This window comes from Procambarus clarkii, chromosome 44 (assembly GCF_040958095.1).
Source record: "Procambarus clarkii isolate CNS0578487 chromosome 44, FALCON_Pclarkii_2.0, whole genome shotgun sequence".
Lineage (NCBI taxonomy): Eukaryota > Metazoa > Arthropoda > Malacostraca > Decapoda > Cambaridae > Procambarus > Procambarus clarkii.
This window is the reverse complement of record NC_091193.1, coordinates 17,713,536-17,725,849: the sequence shown is the minus strand read 5'-3', so window position 1 is coordinate 17,725,849 and position 12,314 is coordinate 17,713,536. Positions and strand designations below refer to the sequence as shown.

General features: G+C 43.6%; 3 protein-coding genes across 3 annotated transcripts in view; all 3 read left to right on the top strand.

The window, feature by feature from the left end:
* LOC123759988 (protein Asterix-like) overlaps nt 1–6,215 on the top strand; it is a 32,617-nt gene extending 26,402 nt beyond the window's left edge. The window contains exons 4-5 of the mRNA XM_069300674.1: nt 2,246–2,343; nt 4,474–6,215. Of these exons, the coding sequence (XP_069156775.1) occupies nt 2,246–2,343; nt 4,474–4,549 (174 nt within the window). The 3' untranslated portion in view covers nt 4,550–6,215. The remainder of the gene's footprint in view (nt 1–2,245; nt 2,344–4,473) is intronic.
* Nucleotides 6,216–7,786: 1,571 nt separating this feature from the next.
* LOC138350157 (uncharacterized) lies at nt 7,787–11,287 on the top strand. Its single transcript, XM_069300481.1, has 2 exons — nt 7,787–8,938; nt 9,095–11,287. Exons 1-2 carry the CDS (start codon nt 7,787–7,789, stop codon nt 9,191–9,193), a joined length of 1,251 nt encoding a protein of 416 aa, XP_069156582.1. The 3' UTR covers nt 9,194–11,287.
* LOC138350156 (integrase/recombinase xerD homolog) lies at nt 9,291–10,083 on the top strand. The gene is made up of 2 exons (XM_069300478.1): nt 9,291–9,415; nt 9,588–10,083. Exons 1-2 carry the CDS (start codon nt 9,291–9,293, stop codon nt 10,081–10,083), a joined length of 621 nt encoding a protein of 206 aa, XP_069156579.1.
* Nucleotides 11,288–12,314: the final 1,027 nt, after the last annotated feature.

Genomic DNA, 12,314 nt, shown 5'->3' with positions numbered 1-12,314 from the left:
CGGTCCACGTGGCCAGGCCTGTTGCTGGGTATTTTAGTGTGTGTTATGTCTGATTCTGACTCGTGTGCCATGTTGGTGCCTTGCATCATCTTCTGTGTGTACAGTTGGAGTCACACTAATAATACTTCAATACCTGTCACATAGGTCTGATCTTTCTAGTTTTTTAATTGATAGGAGGTTGGAGAACCGTCAACTCAACCCTTGTGACTAACATGGATGTCCATTATTCGGTAATTATTGTGCCGAAGATTGTAATTAAGTCAAAATACATTTTCACTTTACTGAAAAATTTATGGCATGAGCGTGAAGTGAGCCAAAAGTGTGACAAAGCAACAGCAGTCGGCTGAATGCTGGGCATGGGGAAAGAGGGACGGAGGGTGTGAGACTATCCCTTCCTCATTTCCTCTCTCAAGCTTGGTGAAAAAGTTCTCTCCTTTTGAATGTTTGGTTTCAATAAAGTTGTGTGTGTACATCTATAATTTTAATACCAAATTATCCGTGATCAGTATCATATGCCATAATCAAGACGCATCATAAAAGAATTTTTTGCGAATAATTTATTAATAATAATAATTCATTGTGTTGGAGGACTGGCAGCCAGGTTATACATACAGTACATGTTAGGTTTGTATCCAGGTTCCCCCCCCCCTTTCCCCCCTATCCCTAGGGTCTAATTACTGACCTTCCCCAGTATGCAACCCCACAATAAGCTGACTGACTTTTGGGTACCTATTTCCTGCTAGGTGAACAGGTACATTAGGTGATAGGATACACACCCGCCATTTCTATCTTGCCTGGGATTTGAACCCAGAATTCTAGATTGCGAGTCAAGAACGAACTCGACTATACTACCAGTACCCTCAATTTACTGGGATTTATGTCAAGAATGGTTGAGTTTGTGTAAATCCTGGTCATTATGTTATGTTGGGACCACCAATAATTGTCATATACTGTAATTATGATTTTTAAATGGAATTGTTTGCCAATGATTGCTCTATCATATGCCATTGTCAAAATGATAAGTACATACTGTAATAGATCATGTTGGACCACAAATTTTAGATCCATTTGGCATAGGGTCTCCATTTTTGTGCAACTCTGGAGCTCTTCTCAGTGTTACCTTGAGGTGCTTCCGGGGCTTAGCGTCTCCGCGGCCCGGTCGTCGACCAGGCCTCCTGGTTGCCGGACTGATCAACCAGGCTGTTGGATGCGGCTGCTCGCAGCCTGACGTATGAGTCACAGCCTGGTTGATCAGGTGTAATTATGTTTAGAGCAGGGTTCTTCCCAGCTGGTTTCACCATTTGTGTTGTCTTCAAAGATTGCCTTGATAGCATTGCTCTAGTTGTTTGAGCTGCTGCTGTGGGATGTGGTTGCATATTTACACTATATGCGGCCTGTTGTGCTTTCCAGCGTGCAGTTCTAGATCATCAGGAATCTTCTTAGTTGTATTCCTTGCGGTTTGCCTTTCTTTTTACACCCTTTCTACTTTCTGGAGGGAAAGGGAAGGGAAGGGAATTATTAGGAGAAATCACTAAATCATTATAACTATATAGCATTTGGAAGGGATCAATATAAGGATTTTTGATGGGACATGGGGACGAAATTGTGCCCAACCACTTGGACAGTCGGGGATTGAAAACCGGTTTGCAAAAAAATGGGCCTTCGCTCTACTGTCTAGCCCAAGTGGTTGGGCGGGAAAGGAAGGTAGATCAATCTTTGATAGCTGGCAGTGCAGTATTTTAGCCTCAGTCTGCTTCAGTTGAGTTCTTCGGATCCAGCTTTGGGCCATGTGTAGATCCATATCTCCTGGTTCCTGGCTGGGGTAGGGGTTCTAGTGCATCGTTCGCTCTGGACAGTGCTCCTGTTCACCCTTCGTTTTTGAAGTGTTGACCTTTTAGGCAAGTTGATTGAAACCTCAGGTAACCTCAGGGCTGTCATCTGGTGGAAGATGGGTAAATCAAGGGCCTACCAGAAAAAGATGTTTAATTATACAGTATTCAATGCTTAATTTTCACATATATAGTACAGTACATGTTTTAAGTAAATACTATCAGACTTTATCTTGGATCATTTTCTTATTTAGGGTTTTAATCTTATAATACTTATATTGAGGAATGTGATTTCTACTCACTTTATGAATTTTAATCCTCCAAATACTGTATTATTAAAACTATGATTATAGAAATTTTAGACATTGTTGTTATAAATGATACTCTATAGTGAACTCATTATTTCTTACTTGCAGTTGAAGTGGTGTGCTTGGGTTGCGCTATACTGCTCCTGCATCAGCTTTGCCAACTCGAGAGTCAATGACGATACGAAACAAATGCTCAGCAGCTTCATGTAAGGTTTATCTTGTTTTCTTCTGAAATTTGTATATTACTAAACCCATAAAGGTACAACCTGTCCTCATAGCATGTCACATTTTAACATATACTTTACTTTACACAAGGCCAAAACCTGGTGTACTAAGGCAAATAAACATTGCGACGGGGTAAATACCCTAACTGTGCAACCTGTCCTCTTACAAATTACGTCTGAATTTGGTCGTTTGCCCATATGGCCGAAAATGGACGTAATTTAAAAATAAAAAAATTAAAATAAATTTTGGATTTTGTTTCAAAACAGTAAGTTAAGGGTCCTCTCGTAGGTTAGGAGGGCAGGAAATTGTCCTCAAGTTTCAAAAGCTATGAAAAACGTTAAATGAAAGTTTCCTCTCCTAACCTTTCCAAGTAAGCCAGAGGACTTAGAGAAAACGCGACAGTATGTCACTTTCGTGAGCCAATTTCATTTCAAATTACGTTCATTTTTGGATATAGCATGCATTCGAACGAAAAGCGACGTTATTTTCAAGAGGACAGGTTGAACCATGATGTGCCTGACCACCATCATATGGTGGGTCAGGTCACCTAAAGTCCCAGCTAGCCTGCCATCCCCGCTCGTTGAGCCAAATGGAACCCCCAAATATTCTATAAGGAAGAGAACGGGACTGGGAGGTGAGCGATTGACTACATGCCTGAAAAGGGCATTTCATTACATGGATCTGGATTTGTACCTGGATAAGGGGGTTCTGGGATTTCTTTTCTCCAAGCCTGGCCTGGGCCAGGCATGACGTGCAAGATCTTGGTCCAGTAGACTGTTGCTTGGAGTGGCCTGCAGGGCCATATTCCCACTTACAATCTAGTTAGTCCAGCACTTCTTGCAGGAAACTCTAATTTTTTCTTGAAGAAATACTTTTGTTCCAGCCATACTTATTTTATTTGCTGTGAGGATATTAAGGAGCCGTGGTCCTTTGATATTCATACAGTGTTCTATGATTGTTCCTGTGGCACCTTTATTCTTCACTTGCGCTATTCTGCATTTCCTACCATATTGTTCGCTCCACTACCTTACCTTACCTTGAGGTTACCTTGAGGTGCTTCCGGGGCTTAGCGTCCCCGCGGCCCGGTCGTCGACCAGGCCTCTTGGTTGCTGAACTGATCAACCAGGCTGTTGGACGCGGCTGCTCGCAGCCTGACGTATGAGTCACAGCCTGGTTGATCAGGTATCCTTTGGAGGTGCTTATCCAGTTCTCTCTTGAACACTGTGAGGGGTCGGCCAGTTATGCCCCTTATGTGTAGCGGAAGCGTGTTGAACAGTCTCGGGCCTCTGATGTTGATAGTTCTCTCTCGGAGTACTTGTTGCACCTCCGCTTTTCAACGGGGGTATTCTGCACATCCTTCCATGTCTTCTGGTCTCATGTGATGTTATTTCTGTGTGCAGGTTTGGGACCAGCCCCTCTAATATTTTCCACGTGTAAATTATTATGTATCTCTCCCGCCTGCGCTCAAGGGAGTACAGATTTAGGCTCTTTAGTCGGTCCCAATAGTTTAGATGTTTTACTGAGTGGATTCTAGCAGTAAAGGATCTCTGCACACTCTCCAGGTCAGCAATTTCTCCAGCTTTGAAAGGGGCTGTCATTGTGCAGCAGTACTCCACTCTAGAGAGCACAAGCGTTTTGAAAAGTATCATCGGTATAGCATCTGTTATAATACTGTGCAAATTTTGGACCTGGAGTTCAGTCCAAGTATACAGTACATGATACCTCTCTTGTCTCCTTTCCAGAGTACATTTTGGGAGCTTCAAATGGTCCCAATAATTTATGTACTTTATTGTGTTTGTGTGCTGAGTATGTCCTCTGTATTCCCTGTGTTTCAACAATCTCTCTTGCTCTGATTTGTTATTTTTGGGAGAGCCCTGTCAGTAGTTTTCTGAGCTTACTTGTCAGTCACTATAGCATTGACTTCATGATTTTCCTAAGGGTGACAACACTTGCATAATTGTCTTTTGTTATTGAATGTAATTTAAATTACATTAATCCAACCCATTGTTACTGGCTAATAGTTCTGATTTTCAAAGTAAATTATCATAATTAAACAAATATACTTTTATTTGCTTGTCACAAATAATTTACTAATTATATTAACATTTCAGGTTGTCCATTTCTGCAGTTGTGATGTCCTACCTTCAAAACCCACAGCCAATGACACCTCCATGGTCCAATATATAAACAGTTCTATATTATCGATTGTTTTTGGTTGAATGGAAATGTATAATTGCCTCACCATACTTGTATTAAAATTGTACTGCTGAATGACAGTGACAATTTTAGTTTTAATAAACTAGCTAATGGTGCCAGGTTTGTATTATGATGTGCAATATGGAACAGTGCCAACATTTGATGATGTGCATGAGTTACAAAATGGCTTGGTTTGTTAATCTTTTAATTTGTGTAGCCTGCACTATATAATTCTTGTGTTATACTTCCCATCCAAAAGTTTCTTGTAAGCAGCTTGTCTTTTTTTTCTTTAACAAATGGACAAATTTGTATTGTCCCATAACATTATCATGTCATTCATGCCAGTGTAAAAGGCAATAGCATGAAGGTCAAAGCTTGAAATATCCTGGAATATGAAGTACCATACGAGTTGATCCTCGAGTGACAACCACATTAGTACAGTAGATAGCTTCCATATTAGACATAAAAGGAAGACTTGATCACCACGTTAGAAATAGAAGAGTGAAAGGGAATTGGGAGTGGAATGGTAGGCAGTCAGTATGGGGGAAGGGAGACTTTCGGAGTACAGTACAGTACTGTCCATTCAGTAGAGCCAGGCTGTCACCTGATCGGATGACAGGCAAAGTTATCGGTCACTAGCACTGATTTTATAGTTTTCTTCGAGGTGACATCAACTGCATAATATCTTTTTGATCATGAAATTACATTAACTCCAACCAGTTACTGCTGGCTAATAATTCTTAGACATAAAGGAAAGAGGACAAATCAGAAGAGCATGTTAAGATAGGGCTACCTGAATAGATTTCAGTTGTGGTTACTCCATCAGAGGGGCGTTCATGAGGATAAAGACAGATTCTACAGTAAATTGTTAATTCCTCTTTTAGGACTGCCTCCTCTTCCATTTTGCTTAGTTATGCAAAGTTGTTGTTTTATGGTTACAAAGGAAACATATCATTCCTTAATTTCTTATTTTGACTGTATCAGAATTTAGAATTTCTAAAATATAGTTACAGGTTGTAAGTACAGTATGTATAACAGTTTATACAGTACTATACTTAGTGTATAAAATATATATTAATACAGGCCATATGTACTATTGTTAAATATGTACTTTTGTATTTCATAGTAAACCTTTTACCATAATATATAATTATCTTCTCCTTTCAATAGTGCATTTGTCATGTTGAATTATATGGTATATCAGGATTTTATCGGTACTACCTTGTTGACTGCGTGTTCCTCCCGTTACTATACTGTATACAGTATCTCTCCTTCCCATTACAGTATTACGCTGAGATGTATCAGTAAGGTGGTTGGGCTCACTGGCTCAAGCAAAGAATATTCACTATACAATACTATATTGAATATAAATTCAGTGGATTTTGTACTACATCGTCCAAGATAGGGATTTTAATGTAGCCAGTGACCTGTACAATGAATTTGGCATCTAGATAATGCAGAAATCCTCCAAGACTGATAATTTTAAATTAATATTACTAAAAAATTCAAACAGTGCTTTTTCCATGGGATTTCTGCATCAAATTATGCACAAATGTATGTCCTATCATGTGCACAAATAAAGGGTGAATGCTGTGGATCTTGTTGTCCATTAAAATCTGTACAATAAAGCTTTCAGTCACATGCCATCCCTAAGGTGTGGCGTTGTTTACAATTTCCCATTTAGAATCCTTTCATTAGAAAGTATTTACACCACAGTGTAAAGATTAAACAATCCATGGCTCACAAGTGGCATTCTCAACTCAATCAACAAGAAACATGAATATGAAAAGAAAGTTAGGATTGGCCTAGTTTCAAAGGAAGTAGCTAAAAGGTACTCATCAATGCTTACCAGTACTGTATCATAAGAAAGGCAAAACTTGCATATTATGTGAATAGATTCAATGAAGCAAAAGGCAACATGAAAAGCACTTGGAAAACTATCTCTAGTATCCTAGGAACTAAACAACACTCACATAACCAAATGAAACTCTACAAGGATGGGGATATACCGTCAACTGATTTAGAAATGGCAAATGAATTTAATAGTTTCTTTTCATCGGTTGGTGCTAATCTTGCCAGTAAAATCCCACAGACTCAGACACATATTAACACATATCTCTCAGGCAGCTATCCAAACTCTCTTCTCCTTTCACCAATCAGCCCGGCAGATGTTGTGTCCATCATACATTCTCTAAAAACCAAGGCAGGGAACACCAGTGAAATTCCGTCCATTGTGTACAAGAGAGCCTCCCATGCCCTTGCCCCACCCATAGCACTACTGTTCAACAAATCTATAGAGTATCACACCTTCCCTGATATCCTCAAAAAAGCAAGAGTAACGCCAGTCCATAAAGGAGGCAATCCGGCGGACATAAACAATTATAGACCAATATCAAATCTACCCACTCTATCAAAAATATTTGAAAAAATTATTTACAAACAGCTCTATTCCTACCTCGTAAAATTCGACATACTCAGCCCCTGCCAGTTTGGCTTCCGGTCCCAAAAGAGCACCAATGATGCAATCATTAGTCTCCTTGACATTATCTACTCAGCCCTTGACAAAAATGAGTTTCCGATTGGACTCTTCATTGACCTAAGAAAAGCCTTTGATACTGTTAATCACAACTACCTCTTACTTAAACTCCAGCATTATGGAATCCGAGGCCTTGCCCTTAACTACATCCGATCCTATCTTAGTGACAGACACCAATATGTAACCATCAATGATACAACTTCTTCCACTCTACCAATTACCGTTGGAGTGCCACAGGGCAGCATCTTAGGACCTCTTCTATTTCTTATATATATAAACGATCTGCCTAATGTCTCTAATATTCTCAAACCTATATTGTTTGCTGACGATACTACCCTTATCTACTCAAACCTCAACCCACATACACTAAATAATGTTGTGAATAATGAATTAAAAAAAGTCCACTTATGGATGTCAACGAACAAACTAACATTAAACATCGAAAAGACTTACTACATCTTATTTGGAAGCAAATCATCAAATGCAATTCAGCTACAGATAGACAACATTAACATCAGTAATAAAAATGATGGCAAGTTTCTTGGCCTATTCCTAGACAAGAGACTCAACTTCAGCACCCACATTCAACACATAACTAAGAAAGTCTCTAAGACAGTTGGTATACTCTCCAAAATCAGATATGGTCACTGCTTGACGCAAGCGTTATATAACATTATATAATATAATTCCCCATGCTCGACAAGGAGTTGAGTCTAGGACGCATCGCGGGCCCCTACGAAGCCCCCCCTTTCAAGAATTTCAAGTGTTCGCCCATAGCACTGAGGGAGAAGTCTACGCCGGGCAAGTACCGCCTCCTGCACAACCTTAGCTACCCTTACTCCCCTGACAGTGTGAACGCCAACATCCCACGGGAATCGACGTCCGTCACCTACCAGTCTATCCATGATGCAGTGACAATGGTTGTCAGCCGGTCCCCGGGGGCTCACCTGGCAAAGTGCGACATCGCAGAAGCTTTCAGGATCGTCCCAGTACACCCGAGCGACTACCATCTCCTGGGGTTTTCTTATGGGGGCAAGTACTACTACGAGAAGATGCTCAGCATGGGAGCCGCCCCCTCCTGCCGGATCTTAGAGTCCTTCTCCAGTGCCCTGCAATGGATCCTCGCCGAGAAGTTCGGGGTCCGTGACGTCGTGAAGGTATTGGACGACTTCCTCTTCGTCAGTTTCACGTTCGACGAGTGCCAGCGAAGCCTGAGGGTGTTCACCGCCCTCTGCGAGCGTCTGGGGGTCCCCTTGGCACCTCACAAAACGCAGGGCCCGTGCTCCTGCCTCACGTTCCTGGGGCTGGAGATTGATGCTCACAGGATGGAAACAAGACTACCAGAGGACAAGAGAACGAAGTACACGGCAGCGGTCGAAGTCGCGCTGAGTCAGGAGCGCATCCCTCTCCGAGACCTGCAGGCGATCATCGGGAAGTTGCAATTCGCCACCGCGGTAATCCCGGGAGGACGGGCCTTCTTGCGTCGTCTGCACCCGCTTACGCGAGGCCCACAGCGTCCCTCGCGCCTATGCCATTTGGACGCGGAGGCTAAGCACGATCTCGTCGCCTGGCGCTCCTTCCTCACTGATTTCAATGGAGTAACAGTTTTTCCCCCAGATGGCGGGTGGGGAAACGCCCCATCACTTTCAATGTGTGCAGATGCTTCTTCCAAGGGGTATGGACTAACGCTAGGGGCAGCCTGGTTCAGGGGAACGTGGCCTCAGGTCTGGGGTCGGCTCAACATTGCTTTGCTCGAGCTCTACCCTTTCTTCATGGGCATAGCACTTTTCGCCCCGGTATTGGCCAATAAGAGGCTGGTGTGTAAATCGGACAACAGTGCAGTGGTAAGCGTGCTCAACACACACTCTGCTAGGTGCCCCCTACTAATGCAAATTGTCAGGCCCTTGGCAGTGCTCTTACTCATCCATAACATTACACTCCTACCCTCCCACCTCCCAGGAAAATTAAACGGGGTTTGTGATGCTCTTTCCCGCTTACAGACGCTGCCGCCCTTGTTCCTGCGAGAAGCAGGCCTCGCCGAGACGCCGACAACAGTTCCTGCGCACCTCCTGCCCTGCAACTTCACCCTGCAACTGTGAGGACCCTATTCAACTCCCTGCAGCCAGCTACGAGGCGTACTTACAGGGCTAAGTGGGTGGAGTACGCCGCCTACGTCTCGGCAGGGCGGCGAGGAGAATGCCCCTTCGATGCTGCACCTTCGACTCTGGGGAACTTCCTGCAATCCCTGCTCTCGCGGGGCCTGGCTTACCGCTCTCTGCACGCCTATCTAGCGGCCATCGCCTTCGTCTGCAAGCTACACGGTAGGAGGGACCCAACTCGGCAGTTCCTGGTCACCCAACTCCTCAAAGGGGCACGTAACTCCGCACAGCGGGCCCCTGCACGGCGTCTCCCTGTGACGAGGAGCCTCCTGCATCGCCTGCTGCGGGCACTGGGAGGCGTATGTAACTCTGCCTATGAGAAGTCCTGCTACAGGGCGCTCTTCTCCCTGGCTTTCCACGCCTGCCTACGCCCGGGGGAGGCGGTCTACGTGGACCATGGACGACACACGCTCAACCTTGAGCAGGTATCACTTACGACGGCAGGAATAGATATCGTCTTCAACACCTACAAGCACAGCGCAGGGCGCACGCCCACCCTCTCCCTGAGAGCGAACCCTTCCAGCAAGTACTGCCCGGTCCGTGCCCTGTCTAAATACTTTAATCACAGGGGCCTGGGCCCGGGGCCCATATTCAAACACGCCGCAGGCGCTCCTGTCACCAGGCGAGATTTCTCCATGATCCTACGCTCTGCCCTCACGGCGCTAGGCTTGCCTCCAGATGACTACGCGCCGCATTCCTTCCGTATCGGCAGGGCCACCCAGCTGTCTCGGGATGGGCTCGCCACTTCAGAAATAATGGCTGTCGGCAGGTGGAGGAGTAGTGCTTTCACATCCTACGTCAGGCGGGACGTTGTTGCTCTGCCACTTTGAGTGCCTCATGCGGCCAGCTGGCACTCGCCCTTCGGGGGGGGGGGGGTCCGGCCGCTGGCCTGCGGTGGGGGTGCAGCGCCGGTCCCCAAGTGTCCCGCTGTCCGCAGCTAATACTTTGCCCAGTCTAGGTGCTAGTAAGCCCTACTTGTAGTCAACCCCTTCTCCTTATTCATTAGGTCTTTCCGGCCTCTTGGTCGGGTACATTATGTGTTATGTGGTCTCTCACTTATTAGTTACTCTTTGTGTCCTGCCTGTTATATCCTAGTGTTATATAATTACTCACATTTGCATTCGGCCTTAATTCTAGTACCAGTTAAGCTTTACGTTTCTGCAGAATTAGTTTCCATGTCACTATAGGCTAAGGTCTCATAATTACTACGGGTGTACCTTTTAAGTTAAATCTAGTCCTCGGACTTGGAATTGTTACTGTTAATTCTTACTTTATATATTTACATGTTCTGCAGAATTTAATCTTCAATAAACTTTAACGCCCCATGCTGCCAGTATCTTTCTCCCCCTGGTCAGAAAATGGTCACTGCTTGACGCAAGCGGGGATTTTTCTGGCGGGGGAGAAAGAAACAATTGCGCAGCGCGTCCCGCGGCGTTGCGCGGGCAGTTTGAGGCCGTATAAATACGGGCGCACAATGAGGCCCTGCCCTCACTCCGCCTGCCCTCGCAAAACCCCACCCTCCCCCCCTTTGCAAGCGGCTGCTTTTGTACCCCCGTCATGCTTTGCACAGTTGTCCCGGTTGTCTCCCCACTGCATGTGGGAAGGGGGGGTGCAGCGCCGGTCCCCAAGTGTCCCGCTGTCCGCAGCTAATACTTTGCCCAGTCTAGGTGCTAGTAAGCCCTACTTGTAGTCAACCCCTTCTCCTTATTCATTAGGTCTTTCCGGCCTCTTGGTCGGGTACATTATGTGTTATGTGGTCTCTCACTTATTAGTTACTCTTTGTGTCCTGCCTGTTATATCCTAGTGTTATATAATTACTCACATTTGCATTCGGCCTTAATTCTAGTACCAGTTAAGCTTTACGTTTCTGCAGAATTAGTTTCCATGTCACTATAGGCTAAGGTCTCATAATTACTACGGGTGTACCTTTTAAGTTAAATCTAGTCCTCGGACTTGGAATTGTTACTGTTAATTCTTACTTTATATATTTACATGTTCTGCAGAATTTAATCTTCAATAAACTTTAACGCCCCATGCTGCCAGTATCTTTCTCCCCCTGGTCAGAAAATTATGTTCCTAACTCTGCTCTCCTCTCACTATATTATGCACTAATCTACCCCTATCTTAATTATGGTATCTGTGCATGGGGGTCTACCACTGAAAACCACCTTAAGCCCATCATCACACAGCAAAAATCTGCTATCAGAATTATAACTAATTCTGCTTTCAGACAACACTCAGCTCCCTTGTTTAAATCCCTAAACTTGCTAAATATTAACTCCCTCCACACATTCTCTTGTCAACTACATTTACAAAACCCTGTTCTTAAATGCAAACCATGCTCTGAAACTCTCCCTGGACAGATGTAATAGGACCCATTATCACCACACCAGAAATAAATATCTCTTTGATATCCCCAGGGTCAAACTTAATCTGTGTAAACACTCTATGCAAATTAAGGGACCTAGTCTATGGAACTCACTCCCTAGTGAATTGAAAAACTGTAAAACTTTTGCCTTATTTAAAAGCAAAACCAAAAAGTACCTAACTTCATCTTCTTAGTTTCCTACACTGAGCTTTAAATTTGCTCTGTACCTAGTGTTACCCAATCTCCTAATTTTTATGTAATATCAAACAACCTTATCATTGTGTTCATTGCTGTCTTCTTTTATGTGCTAGCCATATGCTGTATTGTGACTACCAATTTTTGTCAACTACCACTCAAGCTGTCATTGCAATCAATCTTATATTGTTTCTGCTGTATTGTGCCTACCAATTTGTTGTCAACTACCATTTTAAGCTGTCATTGCAATCAATCTTAGCTACCTATGTGCTTTAATATACTGTACCTACAATTTTCTCTCATCTTTTTTTTTTTTTTTTTTTTTTTTTTCATTTCATGTAATCTGTTATCATTTTTTTGTCTATAAATTTTGCAAGTATTTACCTCCTTAAAATTTTCTTAGATTAAGGACCTGCCCGAAACGCTGCGCGTGCTAGTGGCTTTACAAGACTGTAATTACCATATTTGTATCCTCACATTCCTTATGTACATTCTTGT